Genomic DNA, 25069 nt, shown 5'->3' with positions numbered 1-25069 from the left:
ATACCAAAAAAAAGGAAAAAAAAAAAACCACTTAGAAAGTCATTATTATTGGACTAACATAATAACTGACTAGTACATACAATTCAGATTGGCATTTAATGCCTTTTATTTTCTCTCTTGAAATTTTATATTAGGACATCTCATTTTAGTAAAGGTTGACCACTTACATCCCTGACAAGTTCAAGACTAAACAATTGTAAAGAGAGAGAAGAAATTTTACAAAATATAACATTGGGGAAAATACAGAATTTGGTTGTTTTTTTTTTAATCCGTATTGGGGATCAAACTCACGATTGCACGCTTTCAAGGAAGGTGTTTACGCTGCTGAGCTAAATCCCCAGCCCCATTTTTCTAGCTTCAGTAACTACTCTAGATATGAATAATGAATATAAGATAAGATGTAAAATGCAGTTAGCCTCAAGTCTTTAATCTTTAGGCAAATTAGTAGGTTTTTATTTGCAACTACTGTCATGATTATTGTTTGTTGACAGAAAAGCATAACTAGTTCTTTGTGTGTTCCTTACATCTTGATTTGGGTTAACCTAATGTTAATATTAAAAGATGGTCATGCTGGGTGTGGTGGCTCACACCTGTAATTCCAGCACTTGCTTGTAATCCCAGCACTCGGGAGGCTGAGGCAGGAGGATCGTTATGAGTTCAAGACCAGCCTGGGCTACAAAGTGAGCTCAAGGCCTGCCTGAACTGCATAGCAAGACCCTGTCTCAAAATGACAAAAAATAAATCAATAAAAATAAAAAATGGCTGTATATATGTGTGTGTTTATATATGAAGATAGATACAGAAAAATAACATTTTTATTTTGTCACTTCCTTTATAGAAAGACCCTGCTTATTTTTATGGATATGTATATTTTCGACAAGTTCGAGATAAAACTCTTAAGAGAGGCTACTTTCAGAAGGTAATTTTCATATATACTAATAAAGTATTTATTTAGTCTCTTGAGATAGGGTTTTGCTATGCAGTTCAGGCTGGCTTTCTGCTCACTCTGTAGCCCAGACTGCCTCAAACTTACAACAATCTTTCTGCTTCAGCCTCCCAAGTGCTGGGATTACAGAAAGGTGCCACCATGCCGGCTTTTAGTATTTTCACGTTGTGATTAGAAAAATAGAAACAGCGCAGCATACTCAAAACCCCTTCTGTCTTTCTCAGACAGAAGCTTTCTTTCCCCGGTAAATATATTCTGCTTTTAAGGTCTATTACTTAAAAAAAAAAAAAAAAAAAAAAAAAAGAAGAGAAAAGAAATAAAAATTGAAACATTTAAATCTTTAAAATTTTAGGTATTTTATCTTTAAAAGTGCTAGACTTACTATTTTATCTGCATTTTTAAAGATTACACATTTTTTTTTTCTTTTAGAGACAGCGTCTTGCTGGGTAGTTCAGGCTGTTAACTCACTGTATACACCAGGCTGGCCTCAAGTTTGCAGCAGTCTCTTGCCTCAGCCTTCGGAGCGCTAGGATTACAGACGTGCCACCACGCCCAGTTTTAGATTGTGCATGCTTGTTCCTAGATTTTGAAGCATTGTTGAAGTTTTCCTATTTTTGTGCTATAGAACCCTGATAATTTCCAGTTATTGTATGGAAGAGTCTTAATTGACATTTTAGAATAACTGAAAAAATAATTAGATTGTAATATTGTTATAACTGATAAAGTTTGCAGTATCTTTTTTCATATAACCAGTAAATACACTTCATCAACACCTCAGCAATTATTGTTTCTGTTCTAAATGTACAGCCTTTTAAAAAGAAATAAAGAAAAATGAGTACATGCTAGTCAATCCAAGCAAGCAGAACTTTACTATTTATAACCAGAATTTGCCCTGTCTACTGATTGATGCTGGATAGAAAGATAAAGACTAGCTTTCAAGAAAAACTTTTTTTTAAGTTGCTTTTCTTTTCTTTTCTTTTTTTTTTTTTTTTGTATTTTGAGACAGGATCTCACTTTGTAACCCAAGTTGGCCGTGAACTTATGAGTCCAGGCAGACCTCAAACTCACGGTGATCCTGCTGCGTCAGAACCACACCCCGAGAAAAATGTTTTATAAATTAGCATGTTCTAAATCCTAAGTGGTCAAACTATAAAATCACAGTTTCTAAAATATGGCCATGACAGTTGAACAGTACAATATAATAGTCATAGATCTTTGGGAAAAACATACAATTTCTTCTTTCCTTAATAGGAAGAATTTTTATGGCTAATCCCTATTATTGCTGTGTTGTGGATAGCTATAGCTAGACTGTGAAAATTATTCATGACATTAGTCTGTTTGTAGGTAATTCTTTTTCCTGAAGATCAGGGATGTCAGTGAATATGCCCTAATAGTCTGAAAGTGTGGTAATAAGGTTTACCTTTCCATTTGATAGAACTGAGGTTTTGTGATTGCTTTTAATTATTGTAAAAAGCCTTTTTATTTTAAAATCCACACTTTTTGTTGAATTTAGTTAGTAATTGCTCTTGCAAGGTGTGAATGGTAGACTTAAATTGTAATAATTAGATAATTTTTAAAACTTGTTTGTTTTTTTTCCCCCTAGTCATTGGTTTTGATCAGCAAACTACCTTACATTCATTTTTTTCACACTGTGCTGAAACAGATAGCACCGGAGTATTTTGAAAAGAATGAACCTTATTTAGAAGCAGGTAAGTTAAACACTGTATGAATTATATAGCTTTATGAAGTTTTAAAACTTTTATCAAAAAGTTGACCTTAAAAAATTTGGAGAATAATTTAAGGATTATATGAGGGAGGGAGAGATACAAAACTATTTGGCCTCTTTTCCTATAAACACCAAAAATAATATGTGTTGTTATCACCCCCAACAAAATAGATGGGTAATGTGCATTTGTAGCTAATTTAATTAATTGATTAATTAATTTTGGTTTTGCTTTGAGACATTGTCTCACTTCAGGCTGGTGTTGAACTCACTGTGTAGTCCAGTCTGGCCTCTAAATTGCAGTGATCCTCCTTGAGGGTTCAGCCTCTAAATACTGGATTATAGGAATGTGCCACCACCCCAGGCTTTTCATTTGCAGCTGATTTTAGTAGTAATAAATAAATAGAAAAACTTCCTTTAAACCTATTTGTTTGTCATGTTCAAAAATTTTATTGCCATGCATGGTGGCACATGCCTGTAAACCTGTTTACATGGGAGGATAAAGCAGGAGTATTGAAAGTTGGTACCTCAGTGAGACCCTGTCTCAAAACAGCACAACAATACAACAACAAAAAAAGAGTGGGGATAGAGCTCGGTGGTTAGAGTGCTTGCTTACCATGTGTGAGGCCCTGGGTTCAGTCCTCATTACTGCTAAGAAAAGAAGTATTAGCCAATTCGTGTCCTACCTAGAACATAAGTTTCTCTGAGTGAAATGTAAGATGTTTCATCACATATTGCTTTTCTTTTACTTTGTATTCTTACCAGTGTATTTTTCCCGCTTTACAGAAAGTAAAGTTCTAATTTCCAATGCCTCATTTTAATATTTTAATATTTTTACTTATTCTAAGCAAATGTTTGTTGTATTTTTCAGCATGTAATGATGTTGATAGATGGCCTGCCCCAGTGCCAGGGAAAACGTTGCACCTGCCTATTATGGGAGTAGTAATGAAGGTAATAGCTGACAACAGTGGTGGCAAGCCTATGACATGTGTGCTACTGTGCTTTTCATTCAAGACAAAAGATGTTAACATATGAATTATGTTTTCTAAACTAAAATCTCAGTCTTCAGGTTTAATTGCAGCATTGGCACTTTGTAATGAATAGGTAGGTTTTGAGTTGCAGTTTGGGTACTCGACTCCAAAGGCTTCGCCATCGCAGATTTATAGCTGTCTCTGTTCTATTCTATTCTCTCCCTTTTTTCTTTCTTTCTTTGGTGTTTTTGAGACAGAGTCTCAGTGTGTAGTTCAAGCTGGCCTTGAACTTACTCTGTAGCTCAGGCTGGCCTCATACTCTCAGTGATCCTCCTGCCTTAGCATCCTGAGTGCTGCGACAGTAGGCATGCACCACCACAACTGACCCAATTTGTCTCCTTTTAAAACAGCTCTGTAGCTGGGCGTGGTGGCTCACGCCTGTAATCCCAGCACTCAAAAGGTTGAGGTGGGAGGATCGTTGCAAATTTGAGACCAGCCTGAGTTACAAAGTAAGCTCAAGGCCAGCCTGAACTGCATAGGGAGACCCTATCTCAAAAAAGACAAAACAACAACAACAACAACAACAAAACAGCTTTGTAGTTAGGTATGGTGCCTGTGATCCCAGCACTGGAGAAACTGAGGCAGGAAGATCACTGTGAATTCAGGGCTAGCTTGGGCTACATAGCTAGATCCTTTCTCTAAATAAATAAGTAAAATTTTAAAAATATAAAATAGAACAGCTTACAGGGAAACACACAGGTGAGTTCTGCTTTCTTCGTTTCTAACGTTTAGCGGTATTACTTCTTTCACTTGTTTGCCATTGATGTGAGGCATTAGAGATACCGAATTCATCCTGCCTCACACAGCTAGCAGTAACATAGCTCCACAGGTCTGCAGTCCTACTGCATCCCGTCTGCACAGGAGTGTCATTCCTGTGTCATGCAAGTGAATGTAAATGCTAACTCCTAGAATTCTACAACTGCAGTACCTTCAGGGATGAATGATAGCAGAAACAGATTACGTGAAGAATTAAGTTTGAAATACTGAAAATCCAGGGAAATTAGGAAAGCCATTGAGTCTTGCTGTGTAGCACAGGCTAACTTTGAACTCACTATATAGTCCTGGCTGGCCTTGAACTTGCAGCAATCTTTCTTCCCTAGCCTCCAAAGTATTAAGATTACAGGCATGCATCACTGTGCTCAGCAGTCATAAATAATCTTAACATGTAATGTCAATCCAAACATGTTCTTCCCAGGGTATTCTCTGTCAGGGTTATTTTGTGGGTGGCTGTTGCTGTGTTTGTGTGTGTGAGTGTATGTGTTTAATGTATTAGCATTTTACTCTTAGACCTTATATGCGTGTACTTTAAGTACTTTGCAATCACTGTCAAATCGGACTTATTTTTTACAGTATTCTCTCTTTAGATTTGCTCATTTTTTTATGTCATCTGTTTTTTTCCTTGGGAAATCATCAGATGTTTTACTGATAGCCCTGAGTTGAGAGCCCTGGTTTGTTTCCTGTGGAATTTATCCAAAAGTTTGGCAAGCTTGGGGTGTGTTTGGGTGTGTGTATATTAATGAAGCAAAGACTGGAACAATAAACAAAAAACAGTGTTATGTTGATGTCCTTTTTATATTTTTTGGCACATTTGTGTCTCAGTAAGTTAGTGATTTCTCTGTGTTTGTGAATATGAAGACTTTGTGCTTTTTGATGTGATTAAAAATGAATTTAGCCTTAGTTTTTTAATCTGACATGGGGTTTTTGTCTGTTGTTTTTGTTTTGTTTTGCTTTGCTTTGCTTTGTTTCAGATAGGGTCTTGCTGTGTAGTTCAGACTGGCCCTGCACTCAGACTAGCCTCGAACTCTGTGAAGATCTTCCTGTCCCATTGCCTCTCATGCTGGAGTTACAGGCGTGCACCACTATGGCAGGCTAATCTGTTATATTTTTAGGCATTGCTGACCATACCTTTATAGCAGCAGAATAGGGTACTCTGATCCCCCATTCATTTGTAGCCAAAGATCATTTCTTATCTTTTTAAGGTACGGATTCCCACATGTCATGACAAGCCTGGGCCTACTCAAATAACACAGCTAACTCAACAGGTAGTATGTAGAACATGGTAAATGATCGCAGAATTTTAAAACTAGCAAATATGGTTTCTTGAGTTTGTCATATATTTCTGGATATTACTGAAATACCCTGTGAAGTAATTTTCCAGTGAATTGATAATAAACTTTGTTTTGTTTCTTGTTATTTCTCCAGTAGACACTGGAGAACCCAGAATTGTACTGTAATTGTTAGGACAAAGGGAAGGTATTTTTTCAGCAAGGTTTAATTCTGGTAAAGCCTTTTTTTTGTAGAAAAGTGGCCAGAAAACTTCTGATTTTAGGAGACTGTCAAAGATTTTTGTAATTATGATTCCCTTTGCTTTCTCTGAAAACCACATCTGCTCATGGGTGGGGTTGAAATGTTTTATTGGTATGTTAGCACTCCCTTTGTGTTTTAAACCGAATAAAAATGGAGAGCAGTAAGATTTTTCCCCTGTACTTATATCAACTAGTTTAAATGACAGTATTTCATACGGTTGTGAACTAATCTAACATCTAACTACTGGATAATTCCTTCCTTATCCATGGTATCTATGTTTTTTCTGTCTTGTTCTGTATTAAGGGAGATTTGTAAGACTACTTCTCTTTCTGGTTGCTCCTGCAGGAAATGAATCTTTAAAAAAGGTTGATAGGGATACATAGCTTATTGATCATGAACTTGATAGGCATATTTTAAAAATTAGTTTCTGTATACCTTAGTGATATCTTTTCTATTATTTTTTCTTTTTATCTCTTAGGCAAATACACACATATCTGTTATTTTACCTACTGTTCATGAGGTGGATCTTTTCAGGTAAAAAACCACTTTATCTACCTTTTATGTCTTGCTTTGTCTTACTTGGTAATTTAGTTAGAAAATGAGTGTTCTTATGGATGATGTGGAAAAAGTTGGGTGAAAGTATATTACATGGTGAAAGATCAGTGCCTGGAAGCTGAGCAGGAGGGTCACTTCAAGTTCAAGGCCAGTCGGAGCTCAGTGAGTTCAAGGCCAGCCTGCACTACATAGCAAGATTCCATCTCAGGGGGAAAAAAAATCAATGATTATCCCTGACTGGATTTTATGAACTTTGACAAGAAAGTTTGACTATGGTTTGAGAACTACATGGTAAAAACAAATGTTTTTTGTTTTGGTCAGAGAATGATGGTATTGTAATGTTTCATTTAGTAAGGAATAATTTGAGGGATGGGCATAAAATAAAATTAAATTATCATTAAAAATTTTCTAGGAATGAGTTTTACACCTTTTTACCAATTACCTGTGTTTTGGTAGTATTTGATTAGAATGTGTCTCTTCTCTTGAATACAAATTACATATTACTGTTTTCAAAGTAGGGTATATTGTTTTTTAGTTCTTCTTCCTCAAAAATGAGAAAAATATACCTTGAAAAATAGTCTCAGAGTAGTAGTACTGTTAAGCATTTAATATCTGATTATTAAATTAATATTTTATAATCTATTTTGTATGTAGAGTTTACATTTTATGTAAGTGTGACTGAGAGTTTAAATGTACACCAGTAATTTTGAATTGATATTTTTATACCAGGATTTAGCTTGAGAGCAAAGAGCCAATAACTGGAAAGGCATCTGATGTTGCATATCAAGATAGAGTTGATGGTGGGATCCTTTTATTAGGCCAAGACTTATTATGCTAATATTCAGTGGATCAAGCTGTCTCTTGATCATAAAAATAGCTCTTTTGTTTAATTTTTAAGTTGAGGTCAGTTTTGTGAACTAGTTGACACTGATGTTCTCTTGCCTTGGCCTCTTACGATTGGGACACTTTACCTGGTGATAATTGCTGTTGGCTCCACTGCAGTGAGAGGCACATCAGTTACACCTTCTCCTTTCCTTCTGCCTCTGCCTTGGAACTTGAGAATGAAGTGATTTTGGCTTTGTGTTCACTGGCAGGGCAGATAACACTTAGGAAGTTTGACTGCTTTTAGGCTCTCTTAGTGGAATCAGGGTGTGTGTGTGTGTGTGCATGTAAAAGCATGTCCATGTAAGCAGTCATTATACACACATATTTAGCTCTGTATCGACACATATTGAAAGTTATAAATTCACACTGATATCCTCGATTCCAGTGCAGCATGACATGGTCTGTTTTAGGTTTTCTGCCTTTACATATTTCTATTTCTTTTCTCTGAGAGGCTGCCTATTTTAATTTTTATTTATTGATTCGCTCTAAGACCCTGTAGTAGCCAGTATGCCCTCTGCTGCAGCCATGTTCTTTATGCAGGTGCCTTTCTTACCCTTACTTGGCTCTCTTACTCTGTACCTGGCCCCCTTTCTGCATTGTGTTGCTCTTTACTCTGCTCAGTAATCCCACTCGGGATTTTACTCTGCGTGCTTGACCCCGACGTGGGTATCTTCCCCTCCCATGCAGGTTCCCATGTCCCGTTGGGTCACCTCTGTAAGTGGATGGTATTTTTGCCCTTTTGAGCTCTGACTCTCAGTGTCATGTGAGTGCCCTCTGTCCTCCACTTGTGTGCCTACACACTTTATTCCAGACTGCTCGTCCATAGTAATAACTTTGTTCCTCTGCTTGGACATGTTGTGCCAGACAGATGTGTTCACACTTCTTCAACCCACTGTGGCTCTCACATGACATATGGGGTATCTGTCTGTGCTTCCTCGGCACATACATCCTGGGCTTTGTACCCCCCAACCGAATCACCCCCACCCATATACCTTACACATCAAGGTTCTCCAGGGTCCAGAGCAGGCCCCGGCACAAGGATGGCCACTTGTCACACAAAGCTCTGATACGTACATCTGGACCAACATGGCTCTCTTTTCTTCAGGATAGAAATGTTTGCCTTGTTCTGCTTCAGAATTCAATTAGGAAAGGCTGAGGAAGAGACCCTTGGCCTTATCCTTGGCCATGTTTTCTTGGGGGAGCACTTCCCTCACATTTCCCTTTTGTCTTCAACTAGTTAAAAGTAACTCTACTAATTTCCACCTCAGATTTGTTGCATATTTTTGCATTTAAATGTTACTTTCATTTTTCTAGTGTGTTGTCCTATTACTTTTCTTGCTGAGTTACAGAGTGAAAAGTTTATTTAGCTCACAGTATTTTAGGGATTTCAGTAACAATCATAATTGGCTGGCCTCAAGACAGGATAGCATGACAGACAGGGATTGCAGAGCAGAAACAGTTCATGACAGGCAGAGGTAGCAAAGAAACAAAGGTCAACCACAGTTCTTTTTATCCCTTACATCTCACCAAGGCTATTTAGGGTGGGGAGCACTCAACATTTTCAATCCCAGTGCCCTTGATCCTAGCACTGATCCCAGTGTCACACATTCTAAAAGCCCCACCTATGACTGACTGAGTGGCTTTGGGTGGGGGAACATCTAGATACAACCCATATGTGGGTTTTGTTTTATTTTTTGTTTTTCGTTTTTTTACTATGAATCAAACTCAGGACCTTGTGCTTGTCAGGCAGGCGCTGCGCCACTGAGCTGTATTTCTGGCCCTTGGTTTGGTTTTGCACTGGGGATGAAATCTAGAGTCTCCCGTGTGCAAGGCAAGCACTCTGCTAGCCCTAAGTGTGTGTGTTTTTAGTTGTTTTGGATTGGTTATGATCTTCACAAACAGCTAAGGGTGTTTTTCCTCCCCTGTAATCTGCTAGGAAAAATTGTTACCAAACCAGGAGAATAATAACTGAGTAAGTAAAAATTACCAAATGTCTAACCCTAGTAAGTATTAGTAGAGTTGTGGCTTCGTTCAGTTCCAGGGCCACTATAAAAATACACAACTTCTTTTTATGTTCTGCTGGGAAGTAATTCTTTTGTACATCATTAGCACTCTTCCTAGTGATTTGTTATTGTCATTCTTTAATATCAAAAGCATCTGGTTTTTGCTGGTCCAAAGTAGTGAGTCTCAGTTGATGTTTATTGGTCAGTTATAGATTAAATTTCTTGTTTTGCTTTTTCCTCCTTAATACTGCTTTTAACTATTTTTTAAAAAGTCCCTCCTTCATCTGTCTCTATCTTTAGTCTCTTATCTTTAATCTCTGCATGCTGGGGATCAAATCCAGAGCCTCCTGTATGTTACACATGCACTGTACTACTGAGCTATATCCCTAGTGCAGTAGTACTATATCCCATAGGTGCTCCCTTGGGAAATTTTTTAATTTTTTTGTTCCCTTTAGAATATTTAGAGTAGATATTGAAACATAACATAGTAGTATTAATAAATCTATCATATAGTATACCAGTTTAAGAATTACACTTTTTCTGCCAGGCGTGCTATTGTATACCAGTAATCCCAGTACTCATCCTGAGGCAGAACGATTGCTGAGAGTCCAAGGCCAGCATGGACTACATAACCAGATTTTGTCTCAAACCCCTCTCCCACAAACAAACAAACAGTTGCACACTTTTATTATTCATCAGCTATTTTGTGTGTCGAGTGTTGCATTTCATTTTGAAAGAGTTGAGTGTGGTGGTGCATGACTGTAATCCCAGCATTAAGAATGCTAAGGTAGGAGGATTGCTCTAAATTTGAAGCCAGCCTGGGGACAAAATGAGGACGTTGTCTCAACAAAACAAAACAAAACAACAAAACCCTCCAAAGAACCGAAACAAAAAATGATTTTATAAAAATTGGAATGAGTCAAATTGATATATATTTTTATGTATAAAAAGAAACTTGTCTCTATGTGTAATTTGTATGCCAGATCAAAATACAAAATGCAGAAAGAATTACATCAATGTGAAGTTTTCAGAATAATTATGTAGGGGGATAGGCTTACTTAGCATGCTTGAAGTCCTGCCACCAAAACACAAGAGGAACCAGGCTGCTAGTTTGCAAAAACCTACACACCTGCTTCTCATCTATGCATAATGGGGCCCCTGACACTCTGAGCAGGGCAAAGGGCTTGCCCAAAGAAACCCAGACATTTGAGTCTACACTTCTGAAGGCCCACAGTGCTAAGGAGGTGTGAGATAAGCAACTTCCCCAGACATCTTGCTGAAGCATGGAATCAACACCCACCGGCATCTTCCTCAGCCTAAAAGAAGTGACAATATATATACAGATATTAGTACAAGGGAACCTGAATGGAGCATAGTTGCCCGGCCGTAAGGAAGGGGACAAGGAACTGAAGGTGGCTAGAAGTGATGAAACAAAAGTGATTTGCGTTGTATCTTTGTATCCCCTCTGCTGTTCCTTACTATGAAAGGCCCTTGTCCACCCATACAGGGGAAGATGGTGTTTGAGGCAAACAGGCCTCTCCATCTCCCTTGGAGCTTTTGTTGAGTAAATCCTTTCCTTAAAAAAGAAAAAAAGAATCATGTAGGAATTTAAACACCAGAATTGGGAAAATAACAAAATATTTCTGTGTAAACACTTCTTAGGTGTTTCTGCCCAGTTTTTCTTCATAGTCAGATGCTTTGGGAGCTGGTGCTGTTGGGAGAGCCTCTCGTGGTGATGGCTCCATCACCATCGGAATCTTCAGAGACTGTACTGGCCCTTGTGAAGTGAGTATGCATGGTTCCTAATGGTCAGAGGTCAATGGCATTTTCCAGTGTCTGATGTATTTCCCCACGCATTGTTCCATCAATCCCTAAAACAGTACTATCAGAAGGTAGTGCTATTAGAGCACCATCTTATGGACAATGAAGTACTAGTTCCATGAGGGCAGATCCATGTCTCTGTGTCCTGCATGACAAGCATTCATTCATTTATGTGAACATGTCCCCTGATAAATAGTAATATGCGTGGCCAGTATTCTATCAAAGGCACATAGCTAGGGAATGGCACAGCCAGAGTTTCATGTCATTTTCTGCCCTATATCCGTGTCCTTCTGTATGCCATTTCATGTTGCATATTTATTTGTCTTTTTAGTTCCCTAAAATGACTATACCATTCACTGAAATAAATATGTTCTCTCATTTCTTACCTACTGTTTGTATAGATGTCCACACTTAAAAGAGTAGGACCTTTAATTTCTGTGTCCATTGTTTTACATATTTTTCCTATTCCACAGCTGTATTTCTCCATTAAAGTACTTCAGTGATTTCCGACCTTATTTCACTATTCATGATAGTGAATTCAAAGAATATACTACCCGTACTCAAGCTCCGTGAGTAAACAGAATAACTTTTATTGACCAGGTATTATCTTTATAACCCAAATTATCTAGAATTATTTTTGGTAATAAAATTTTAATTTAGATGTTTAGCTTATTGGCAGATTTTATGAAAGAAGGTGTGAATTGCTGATAGTAGCTTAAGATTTTAAAGAGTTAGAATATTCTCTATCAGTCATTTTGTTAATGGAATTTGTGTTGTCATTAATAATCATTAGACTTTGATTCTATTGTCATTATAAAATCTCTCCAATCTGTAGAACAGAAAAATAATCTGTTTTTTGTTTTGTTTTGTTTTGTTTTGTTTGTGGTACTAGGGATTGAACTCATGACCTAGTACTTGCCAGGAAGGTGCTTATGTCGCTGAGCTAAATCCACGGCCTTGGGAAAAATGATCTGTTTATTGCTTCTTTTCATAACTGTGTCTTTTTGGGTTTTTTTTTTGTTTTGTTTTGTTTTTTGGTATTGGTAATCGAACTCATGACCTCAGTGCTTGCCAGGTAGGCACTGTGCTGCTGAGCTATAACCTAGTCCTTTACTAAGTTTCCAGACAACAACAAGGATCTCCATTTACTGTCTCTACTTTTTGGTTTTCTGATTGTTTCTCAAAAATTAACTGCAGGTTTACTTCTCTTTATCCACTGATTTTTTTTTCCCAAATTCAAGACCCTTCTCACTGTCTGACCCAGTAAGTGCATTATTGCTTGATTTTTTTTTCTGACTTCTCTTTTTTATAACGGTTACTCTGTAATCTTGAAAATATTTTTATCCTTGATTCTTTATCTGTCTCTTGGTTCACTGGTGGTATGTTTCAGTACAGAAACATTGCAGGCTATTTTCACTACTGTCTTTCCATGTTTTCTAATACTGTGTTCTGGGTTCTGATTTCAGACTGATAATTCTTTCTTTCCAGTATTGTCAGTACTTGTTGCCTCTGTTAAGACCTCACACTAATGAATGAAATGTATCTTCCCAGCCCAGATTTGTGCAAGGGCAATTCCTATACAGGGGGTTTTGTTGCTGTTGCTTAAACACATTACCTGTACCTCTGAATTTATTTATTTATGTTGCTTTTTTGAGACAAGGTTTCACTATGCAGTTCAGGCTGTCCTTGAACTCACTTTATAGCCCAGGCTGGCCTCAAACTTACAGCAGTCTTTCTGCCTCAGCCTCCCAAGTGCTGGGATTACCTGGCTTCTTAATATATTTAAACTAAATATGTTCAAACTCAATTCTCTTTTTGTTTGTTTTTGTTTTTTGGTACTGGGGATTGAATCATGACCTTGCGTGTGCTAAGCAGGCATTTGTGTTGCTGAACTTAATCCCCTGGCACTAAACTGAATTCTTTTTTCCCTTCTAATTGTGTGCCTCTTCCTTTTTTCATAAATGGTACAAGTTTTTACCTAGTTGTTAAAAAGTTAAGTTGTGACATCTCCTTCTTAACATGCCCCACATCAAATGCTAACCAAATTTATAAATTTAAATCCTAAAATATCTCATAAGATTTGAATAGCACCCTTCCCACCCTTCCCAGTCTTGTTTCTGGTCTTTCTCATATCCACTGTTGCTTTTCTCCCTAGTCCCTTTCATCTTTTAGGACATCTTCCAGATTTTTCCCAAAGTGGTCCTTCTCACTCATGCTTATCTGCACTTTTTTCTCTAGCTTCTCTTAGCCTGTGAGGTAACATCTGAATTTCTGAGCATATGAACTTGGTTCTGCCCATCTATGACTATGCATTCTTCCTGGTTTGTGCTCCAAAGAATGCTGGCTGTGTGTGGTTCTGTGTGTGTACTATGAGAGCACCTATTTGTGTGGCACATGGCATGTGCTCTACATTGCCTTTACGTTAGCAGAAAACTCTTGTGCATTTTTCACAGCTTATGTAAATGTCAGCTCTTTGGAAAAGCTGTCATTTAATCCCCTGGGGACTATAGATTTTCATTTGTGGTTATTGTACATTTTATTCCTTCAGTGTCTTTTAATTTTTGGCATCATAATTGGGTGTGTAGACCTTTCTTCCTATGTGCTATTGCAAAGATTCTGTCTTTTCATTTTTTTAATTTTTTTTTTTTTTTTTTTTTTGGTCTTTTTCTTTTTTATCGGTACCAGGGATTGAACTCACGACCGCCTGCTTGCAAGGCAGGTACTTATGCCGCTGAGGTAAATCCTCAGCCCTGTCTTTTCATTTTTACAAGTTTATTGCTAAGTGTATTGCCTGACATGTAATTGATATGTAGTACATTGAGTAAAGGAAAAGATAATCTATATATTACTCAAAAGAAACTGAAACTATTCTTGACTAATTTAGCATTCATGTTTTCTCACCTTTCAAATTTATGTTTTGTTTTTAATAGACCCTCAGTCATATTGGGAGTAACCAACCCTTTTTTTGCTAAAACGCTTCAGCACTGGCCACACATTATTCGAATAGGAGACCTTAAACCTGCAGGTAAAGTATAAACTTAGGGTACTGTTTTCCATGTGTAATGTGGCTGAACAATTTTATTTCTTCTACATTATTTTTATCCTTGGTTACCTCTTAAGTTGTTGGCAACTGTCTTTGAGGCAATTAAAATTAAAACCTTTGGAGAAGACTATAACTTCCCACCAAATATGTAGATTCTTATATGATAAAAATATCCTCTCACCAAAAGATGTATCTCCAGTGTTACAAGCATCAAATGAAATGTAACTAAATGAAACCTCAAAAATTTAAGCTTTCTATGTACTCATAAGTTTAAGTGAAATGAAACATGGACATCTGGTTCTCTTTAAATAAAACTTTATGGAATGCTAGAATTCTCCCAGAGTGGTCAGAAATTCTTGGGTTGATCTCAAAACAAGTATAATGTGTCCTGTGGCATAGATATTGATTAAAGGAGTAGTGGAAAGTTTGTGTGTTCCTTGCGAATGACAGGTGGTATCTTGCTCATGGTAGTTTAATAGATATTTACTAAGTGAGTGTGTGAATTCTGAGGTTCAAGTTTGGTTAACCTAAATAACAGTTTCATAGTACCTCTGACTTTCCTCACTAGACATTCCTAAATTTTCACCAAAGTAGTTTTTTTTGTTTTTTTTTCCTTTTGAGACAAGGTCTCACTGTGTAGTTCAGGCTAGCCTTGAACTCGCAGTAATCCTCCTGTCTCAGTCTCCCAAGTGGTGGGATTACAAGTGTGTGCCACCATGCCTGGCTAAAAGTTATTTTTTAATAGCTTTATGGTACACTACTTTTTTTCTGGTAATGGGAGGTCAGACTCACAGATTCTGTACCACTGAATTATGTCCCAGCGCCTTTTATTTTATTTTTATTTTTATCTTTATCTTTATTTTGAGACAGAGTTTCCCTAAATTCCAGGTGGGATTTAACTTGTGATCCTTTTCCTTCAGCCTCCTGAAGTGCTAGGATTAGAGGCCTGTGCTGTTGTACCTATCTTGTTGGACTACTTTTAAGAATTATTCTGCTTGGTATACAGAGGAATTAAATTGTATTATTTACAGACATTGGATTCAGTCTTATATTGAAATGAAATCCTTTAACATCTTACAAAATCTTACGAAAGAGAGGAAAGAACAGGGGCTTTACATTGGCAGTCAGAGCTTTGTGATGTTAGATAGAACGTCCTCTCTAAGCCTGAGATTCTTTGGTAGAAAGGGTAAACCCGGTAACTTGGTGCCTGGCACTCAGTAAAGGCCATGTTCCCTTGCCGTTCCATTAGTGTTCTGCCTGCTGCTAATATTTATTAGTGCAGAGAACAGCAGTGAGTAGACTCTGTTAAGTATGAGAATTAAAAAAGAAATCTTAATTTTGACATTTATTTTTATGGTTTGAGTCTACTAAGCAATATTATTTTGATTAATTATAATGTAGTAGACTATTTCTTTTTTCTAGTGATAAAAAAGGCTCTTTTGGGGAAATAGGTAGAACACTTCTAAATAAAACCATTGTTTGACAAGCATGAACTAATGAATCTGTTTAAGAAATTGCCATCCTGTTATCCAAAGTTCCCCCACACTTTTTTTTTATGATACTGGGAATTGAACTCCGGACTTGTGCTTGCCAGACAGGCACTGCACCACTGAGCTAAATCTCGGCCTACATTTTTAACATATGAGTGTTTTCATTTCTTTATTCTTTGGTAGTATCTGGTCTTTTTCATTATGACCATTCTAGTACGTTTCAAATGGTGTTTTTAATATAGTTTTCCCTAATGACCGGTGCTAGTGAGCATATTTGAATGTACTTGCTATTCATATGTATCACCTTTAAATGTATATTACCTTTTAAATATTTTGTCCTTTTTTAAAATTGGTCTTTATATTACTTTATGTGTTCTGGACAGAAGTCTGTTTTCAGATATATGATTTCCAGATATTTTCTTACATGATGTAGCTTCTTTTTTTTAAAATTAAGTTTGTTGGTATATTTTAGGTATACATAGTGATCACATTTATCATAAGGGATTTGTACATGCACTTGATGTATCTTTTTAAAAATTTTTTATTTTTTTACTTGATGATCCTTGATGTATCTCAAGGATCTTGATTCTGATCCTTTTTTCTTCCTATTCCCCTCCCCTCCCTTCAACCACTGTTCCCGTCCCTATTTACCAAAGCTTTGTTTTCATATTCTCCTTTTCTCATTTTTTTCTTTTCCCTTCCTCCCCCCTTCTTGGTTCCCCTTCCTATTTGAATGTTTTCATCTTTTTTCACAGTATCTATTATACATATTGGTCCTTTGAGTTTCTCACACCAGAGAAACAATGTGGTATGTACGTATGTGTGTATATATTTTATTGGTACATTTTAGGTATACATAATGCTCACGTTCATTATAGAGATTTTTTTAAAGAAGGTAAAAACGAAACAGTAAAACAAAACATTGGGAACGATAATTGGATTTTAAAAACAAAACAGTAGGAAATCAGCTATAGTTACTGTAATGTACATTGTCATCCTCCAAATAGATGCTTCTTTCGAATGTTGTAATAGTTGTTGCCTTCTAATGAATTGACCATTGCATTTTTAAAGCTCTGAAATGGCCAACAGACTGTAGAAAGGTACCATTTTAGGCTCCTGCTTGGAATTAACAGCTTCAGAAAATTGCCATGGGTCAAGGCTGGTCATTATAGAGGGATTGTACTTGTGCGTGGTCTTTTTCCCCCACCCCCTAACCTCCCTTCAGTCCCTCTTCCCCTCATTTACAAAAGCTTTATTTCTATTTTTTCCTTTTCTTTTTCCTTCCTTCCTTTCCCTTGCCTCCCTCCCTCTCTCACCTTTCCATTTGATCATTTTTTTGCTATTTCACAAAATCTATTATGCATTTTGATCTTTATTTACTCTTTCAGTTTCTCACACCAGAGAAACAATGCAATATTTACACATGTGGGTCCAATTTGTTTCATGTAAGGGTATGGTCTCAGGTGCACCCATTTATCTGGAAATGTCTCAAGCTTCTCCTTTATGTATAAAAACCCCACACACCTTCATCCATTCATCATTCGATGGGCATTTGGGCCGTTTCCAAGTTTAGCTGTTACAAACTGAGTCGCAGGAAACACAGATGTGTATGTTGCTGTGAAGTATACCTTTAATTCTTCTGGGAAGAGACCAAGAAGAAGAACAGCTGGGTCAAATTTTTGGTTTTTGATGAATCTTCACACTGATTTTCACTACATTCCCACCAACAGTGGAGAAGGGTTTCTTCTTCCGAAGCCCTGCCAACCTGTTATTGGTTGATGTCTTGATAATAGCCATTCTTTCTGGGTGCGATGGAATCTGAGCATTGTTTTAATTACGTTTTTCGAATGACCATTGATATTGAACACTTTTTCTTGTATTTATTTGCCATTTCTGCTTCTTCATTTGAGAAGCGTCTATTCATTTCAGATGCTCATTTTTAATTGGGTCTTTAAATTTGAGGGAGTCTGATTTTTTTTTTTTTTAGTTCTTTACATACTCTATATATTAGTATTTTGATTGAGGTACAGCTGCCAAAATTTTTTTCCCAATCTGTGGATTGTGTCTTCATTTCACAAGTAGTTTCTCTTGCTTAATAAGATTAGGTTCACTCTTCGTTTTCTTAATGGTGTCTTTTGAGAAGAAGTTGTTGCTTATCAATGTATTTTTAAATTGGATTGGCCTTCTGATGTTAGAACTTACGCCTGACCCAAGGTTACAAAATGATCTGCTGTGTTTTTGTCTAAAAGTGTTATTGTATTAGTATTTACATGTACGTCTACAATCCACCTTGAGTTACTCTCCATAGATTTAAGTTTTTCTTACATCATTTGTTGAGAAAGGCTCTTTTCTTTTCTTTTTTAAACTAGAATTGGGGATATAGCTCAGAGGCACAGCACCTGCTTGGCAAGCATAAGATCATGAGTTCAACTGCCAGTATTAAAAAAACAAAAAATAAAAAACTGAAAGACTATCTTTTTTCCATTCCATTGTATTTATACTTTTGTAAAAAACCAACCATTAATATAGAGACATATTTCTGAACTACTGTTTCTGTGTCACTGTTCTGTATAATTTTGTTTACACTAGTACCAGTCTATACTCCCACCAACAGTGACTAAATGATATTTATTTGTCTTAATGTAGTTTTATAGTCAAGTTCTGAGATCATGAATTGTAAACCTTCTGTGTTGTTTTTCGGATAGTTATGGCTATACTGGCTTTTTTGTATTTTCATATAAATTTTAGAATAAGTTCATTAGTATCTACAAAAAAAGCCATCTGGAATTGCAATAGGGATTGTTTTGAAAATTAAACCAGTTTAGGTGAGAATGCCGTCTTAAAAATATGGGAACTACTAATGTGGCATATGTCTGGGAGGCTGAGGCAGGAGGATCATCAGTTCAAGCTCAGCCTGGGCAACTCAGACCTTGTCTCAAAATTTTAAAAAGCACTGGAGACAGGGCTCAGTGCAAAGGCCCTGTGTTCAGTCTCCAGCACTGCCTGCTAGCAAGCTAAATAAAGCAAGGCTTGTGCGTGAATATGTAATGTCTCTTCCATTTGTTTCCCAGCAGTGTCTTGTGGTTTTCAATGTATAAACCTTATGCCTCATTTGTTCTGTTTATCCCTTTTTGATGTATTATTTTCAGTGCTATTATAAGTTGAATTGTTTTCTTAATTTCATTTTGGATTTTTAATTGCTAGTGTATGGAAATATATATGATATATTGTATATATTGATAGACGTGTATGTTGATAGAATGTAGGTCTTATAGCTGGATGTAGTGGAACTCACCTGTAAGCCTAGCACTTGGGAGGCTGAGGCAGGAGAGTTGCTGAGAGTTTGAGGTCAATCTGGGCTATGTAGTAAATCTGGGCTAGCCCGAACTACATAGAGAGACCCTGTCTCAAAAAACAAAACAAGGGGACTCCGGGAGAACATGGCGGACAGACAACAGCAACTACCGTAGGCTCTCTGAAAGGCTCGGCTCAGAGGCCAGGAATGATGCGGACTAAGGAGACACGAACCAGTAGAGATATGCTCTGCTGACTCAGGAACGAACTGAGCTGAGAGAAACCAACTTAGAATACAGTCCTGGTGCTAAAATAGGAACAGAAAAGACTCGGTGTAGAGGCTCGACCCCGCGCCATTGGAAACCGCGATTTGGGTTTCCCGTCGCGCGGTGGCTGGCTGCCTCCACAGCGGCTCGGCAAGGAGAGACGCGCAGAAGCTCTGGGAACGGGAGTCTGCGAACGGAGTCAAAAACAGGACGGACAAGGAGGCATACACGAAAACTGACTGGTGGCGAGGTGAGTGAGAAACTGACCCCCTACCACAGTTTGACTCCAGCGGAGGACTTTCTGGGCTCGAGCAGTCCTGTAAGAGCAGGGCGCGGTGGCGACTCCAGCCACACATTACCCTCTCGGACGGGATTGGTGAAAAGTGCCTGGCCTGAGTGACACTGCTGGCGGACTCCCTAGGCTGGCCTAATCCTGATCCCAGAGCCTGACGGTGGCCCGGAGGAGCGACTGACTCCCGCGTAGGCTGCCTCCTCCGCAACTCCCTGGTGCGCAGTGGTGGGCGGGAACAACTAGCCAGCGCAATTCGATCAGGCTGTGGCTGACAGGCAGGGAAGCCGGGCCTCCTATGTAAGCTTGCATTTTATAAGGAACAGAAAATATGGGGAAGGGAAGCAACAAAAAAGGCTCCTCGGCCCCCAATACTGAGAAACAGGCAATAGCGGACACCACACCAATATACATTAAGCGCCATATAGAGAGCCTCATAGACCAATTCAGGAATGAAGTTATCAACGACCTGAAGCTAGAAGTATGCAGAATAGTTAGAGAAATGCTAAGCACCACCCAGGAAAAAACAGATGATGGAATGGAAGAACAGAAAAAGAGGGGAGAATTGCTTGATGGAGAAAACAGAGAAAGCATTGAGTATGTGAAGCAGGTTCAAAGGGACTGTCAAGAAATTAAGAAGTCTATCCAAGACTGGCATAACAGCTTGAAAGAAACTTAGGACAGACTATCTGAACTGGAGGGCAGACTTGAAATATGGGAGAATGAAATGAAAAACTTCTTAAAAATAACAAAGAAACAAACAGCAATAATACAAAGACAAGAAGATGATAAGAGGAGCCATAACTTAAGGATTAAGAACATAAAAGAAGAAGTAGGGACACAAACAAGTGAACTACAAAAGCTACTCACAGAAATAATCCAGGAGAATTTTCCTAATTTAGCAAAAGGTAAAGATACTCAGATGTATGAGGCATACAGGACCCCAGCTACCTACAACCCTAACAGAGAAACACCCAGGCATATAATAATAAAAATTCCAGAAATTCAATACAAGAACAGAATATTAAAAGCTGTAAGAGACAAGAAACAGATCACTTACAAGGGAACACCCATCAGAATTACAGCAGATTTCTCTTCACAAACCATCAAATCACGAAGAGCATGGGGGGAAATAATTCAAGCTTTGAAAGATAATAATCTCCAGCCAAGATTGAGATATCCTGCACAACTGTCCCTGGAAATTGATGGAAAAACTAGGTGCTTCCAGGATAAAGAGGAACTGGGGGAATTTGCAACCACCAATTCAACCCTACAGAAAGTATTGCAGGATATTCTAAAAAAAGAAAAATACAAAGAACCCAGAAATAGTGGCGGGGAGGCCACAACGAATGGAGCAGAGAACAAAATGAAGAAGACAAACTGACAGCTACTGACAGAAAAAGAGCTCAACAGAAATGAGACAGAGAAGATTGGATGATAGGAACAGCTATTTTGGAGAAAATGACATCTTAATAGGTAATGCTGATTTAGTACCATCTTGTTTTGAAGTCTCATCTAGCTTTTGTTCTTCTGTCTCCAATGGTCTAAACAGGTTGTATCTTATTGGATTTTGTTATGTACGATAGTATAAGCAAAAACCTTTTAAAGACAAGGAGATTATACAGAGACCATTGTTCATTTTCTGTTAGTTGATTCTAAATACTCTATAATGCTGTCATTCTCTTAAATGGTTTTACATTGTTTTGATATACTTAATGCTACAGTATATGAAGTTGTACTCAAGGACTTCAGGGAGGGAGTCAATATGGTAACTACTTTTGGGTCGGAAATATCTGGTGGTGAAACACTATTCTGCTTAAATGGTTATGTTTTGATCTGCCCTGTTTCACTTTTTTATTTTTATCCATTTAATTAAGGGGAAAAATATAGCAGGATATAATATAATAACCCACTTTGACTTTCTATTATCTCGATTTGAAGCCCTGTATTACTCTCACCATCTTGTCTTTGACTGAGGTTCCTCTATTCTGTTTTGCTGGATAGTATCAGGTTCGAAAGTTTAGGCATCAGCTGAGAAGATAATGAGATTCATTATAACGCCCATTCTCGTTGACTTTTATCTACTTTTGAAGACCTACAATATCTCCAATGTTTTGGTTTTGTCGGTTTTATTCTTTACTGTTTTGTTCAATTGTATTACAACTAATGATATAGGCAATTCTATTAGAAATAGCGGGAGGCATTATGGTAACCATTGTTGATCACCTTGTATTATGTTTTTATATTATCTATTATATCCACCCTTTTGACTTGACCGATTCTGTTCTGTTATGTCACATTTGGTTTTACTCTCTTCCAAAAAAGCAATAAGAACCGTGGGAGCAATGAAACCCAAAATGTGTAATGGTCACTGTACAAAAGAGAGGAAAACAAAGTGTTCTAAACTATATAACTGCATGTATATTTAAATGTATAAGATAGAAAATGATATCACAGAGTTTTATTGGATCATTGAACAGAACTGTTTGCAGTATCATTGTTGGAATGTCCACTCTACAAGCTTTAATTTTGTGACTTGAACAATTATTTCTAAGATGGCAATATGTAATCCATTAACTAGTGATTTCCTACTGCACATTTTTTTCTTCTGTAAATCTGTATAACTTGTACCCCTTTACTGTTTTTTTTTCTTTCTTTTCTTTTCTCCTTAAATAAAAAAAAAACAAAACAAAACAAAATAAAACAAATATATATATATATACATATACATATTTGTGTGTGTGTGTGTATCTTGTGCTACTAGTTTATGTTTTGTGTGACTTTTTTTGCAGTATAGGATCAGATCAGTTAATTTCTTCCTTTCTTATCTGAATGGTAGTTTTTTAAAACTCTTTACTCGTTTTAGTCTAATTCATCTAACATCCACCTGTCTACCTACTTTGACTAGAACCTCTGGTATAATATTTAGTAAAATTTTGTGAGAGCTTGTGTCTTTATCTACTCATTCTTAAGTAGAAAATATGCGGTATTTCACCACTAATTGTGTTAACCATAGGTCTTTTCACAGGTATTTTTTATGAGGTTGTACAAGTGCCATTCTTAATTTGTTAAGGACACTTATCATGATTGGTGTTGTTTTGTTAAATACTTTTTCTGTACCTATGAGTATCATCATATATTTTTTACCTTCAGTTTCTTGAATAAATATCATTTAGTCATTGTTTATATCTAGATCCAGTTTTTTTTTTTTTTTTGGTGAGAGGGTCTCATTATGTAGTTCAAGTGGGCCTCGAACTCATTGTGTAGCCTAGGCTGGCCTCCAGCTCACAGTGATCTCCTGCCTCAGCCTGCTGAATGTTGGGATTACAAGTGGTGCTACCATCATCCTGCTAGTATTTATTTTTATTTTTGTTTTTTTTAGATTTATTTTTATTTTTGTTTTTTTAAGCTGGGGATTTAGCTCAGTGGCATAAGCACCTGCCTTGAAAGCAGGCAGTCGTGAGTTCGATCCCTGGTACCAATAAAAAGGAAAAAGAAAAAAAAAAAGATAGTATCTCACTATGCAGTTCAGGTTGGCCTTGAACTCACTGTGTAGCCCAGGCTGACCTTGAACTCATAGTGATCTCGCTGCCTCAGCCTCCCAAGTACTAGGATTACAGGATCATTATGCTAATATTTTATTGAGGTTTTTTTTACATGTGTATTAATGAAGGGTACTGGGTTGTATTTTTTTTTTTCTTGTGACATGATATTATTGCTGCCCTGAAGATTTTTTTAAGGCTAGTGAGGTTGATCATTTGAAAATAGGAACTAGACCCAGGGAAGAAAGAGGACAGTCTTTGAATTTAGTTTTCAAAATAGAGATGAAGGCCTATATTGATTATACTTTATTTTAAGCAGCCTATCTTAGGGGAGCGATGCTGTGTTCTTTCTGATTACTTTTTTCACCTGTTTATATTTGGACCATTTTGTTCATTATTAGATTTTCTACAGGATAGATAGTATTGTGTAAAAGCATTGTGCTTGTGTTAAGATGCATGTAACATGAAATTAATCATCTTGGGGCAGGCATGTAGCTCAGTGGCACAGCACCTCCCTGGCGAGCGTGCGGTTCAAGTTTGATCTCGTGTACACACACACACACACACACACACACACACACACACAAAATGAATCATCTTAACTTTGGTGGGGAGCAGTACTGGGTATTGAAACCAGGGTTCTATGTGCTCCCTTTGGTTTATTTTATGAAGGATAACATCTTCAACATTTATCCATTTCAGCATGTATCATAATTTTAGAGCTGAATCTTACTCTCTTTTATGAATTTTCTTTGTATGCGTTTCCATTGTACTATATTCTTTCTTTCTTTCTTTCTCTCTTTTTTTCCTCTCTTTTTGAGACAAGGTTTCACTGTGCAGCTCAGACTGGCCCTGAGCTCACTTTGTAGGCCAGGCTGGTTTCAGAAAACTCATGGTGATCCTGCCTCAGCTTTCCAAGTGCTGGGACTACAGATGTATACCACCACACCTGGCTGTTCTACGTTTTCTTTATCCATTTATTTGCTAGATATTTGAATTACTTCTTGTTTGTATAATATTGTATGTGGGTGTATAAATATCTCTGAGTACCTGCTTTTGTATTCTTTAGAAATATATCTGGATGTGGAATTGTGGAATTACATATATATATATAAATATATAATTTTTTAAAATGTTTCTGGAGATGGAACAGAGTGCTTTCATAATGAGCTACATCCCCAGCCCTTTTTGTATTTTTAATTTTGAGACAGGGTCTTGGTATGTCTCTGTGATGCCCAGACTAGGATATAACGTTTCCTTCGTTCTGTGGGGCATCTCTTCCTATTTCTTTGTCTCATTTTCTGCCTTCCTTCTTTCCTGTCTGCCTGCCTCCCTACCTTCATTCTTTCCTTCCTCCCTCCCTTCTTCTCAATCTCTCTGTCACTATCTCGCTTTTTTTTTTAATTTAAGGAGAAAAAGAGTACAAGTTATACAGAATTTCAGAAAGAATGAACAGTAGGAAATCACTAGTTAATAGATTACATATTGTTATCTTAGAAATAGTTGTTCAAGTTACAAAATTAAAGCATATAAAGTGGACTTTCAAACAGTGAGACTGCAAACAGTTTTGTTCAATGATCCAACAAAACTCAGTAATATGGTTATCTATCTTATACACTTAAATATATATGCAGTTATATCCTTTAGAACACTTTCTTTTCCTTTCTTTTGTACAATGACAGTTACACATTTTGGGTTTTATTACTCCCACAGTTCTTATTACTTTTGTTTGAAGAGAGTAAAACCAAATAAGTGACATAATAGAACAGAGTCAGTCAAATCAAAAGGATGGACATAATAGATAATGTAAAAACAAAATACAAGGTGATCAACAATGGTTACCATACTGCCTCTTGCTATCTTAAAAAGAATTG

The 25069-nt window shown here is 37.1% G+C and overlaps 1 protein-coding gene and 1 non-coding gene across 4 annotated transcripts in view; one reads left to right on the top strand and one right to left on the bottom strand.

The window, feature by feature from the left end:
• Dennd6a (DENN domain containing 6A) overlaps nucleotides 1-25069 on the top strand; it is a 77554-nt gene that overhangs the window by 32547 nt on the left and 19938 nt on the right. For 2 of the 3 annotated variants that reach the window (XM_063257333.1, XM_063257336.1), the window contains 8 exons: nucleotides 839-919; nucleotides 2550-2655; nucleotides 3541-3620; nucleotides 5680-5742; nucleotides 6486-6541; nucleotides 11113-11235; nucleotides 11745-11840; nucleotides 14202-14296. In XM_063257333.1, coding sequence (XP_063113403.1) covers nucleotides 839-919; nucleotides 2550-2655; nucleotides 3541-3620; nucleotides 5680-5742; nucleotides 6486-6541; nucleotides 11113-11235; nucleotides 11745-11840; nucleotides 14202-14296 — 700 coding nt within the window. The remainder of the gene's footprint in view (nucleotides 1-838; nucleotides 920-2549; nucleotides 2656-3540; nucleotides 3621-5679; nucleotides 5743-6485; nucleotides 6542-11112; nucleotides 11236-11744; nucleotides 11841-14201; nucleotides 14297-25069) is intronic. The other variant, XM_063257334.1, reaches the window with a different exon arrangement.
• On the bottom strand, nucleotides 16835-16967 carry LOC111754668 (small nucleolar RNA SNORA2/SNORA34 family). The gene has a single exon (XR_002789349.1). It is a non-coding gene; the product is annotated as a small nucleolar RNA SNORA2/SNORA34 family (small nucleolar RNA).

This window comes from Cavia porcellus, unplaced genomic scaffold, assembly GCF_034190915.1.
Source record: "Cavia porcellus strain 051 isolate PalLab524CR breed Dunkin Hartley unplaced genomic scaffold, mCavPor4.1 scaffold_10, whole genome shotgun sequence".
Classification (NCBI taxonomy): Eukaryota; Metazoa; Chordata; class Mammalia; order Rodentia; family Caviidae; genus Cavia; species Cavia porcellus.
The sequence above is the reverse complement of the archived record's forward strand: the minus strand, read 5'-3'. Positions and strand labels throughout refer to the sequence as shown.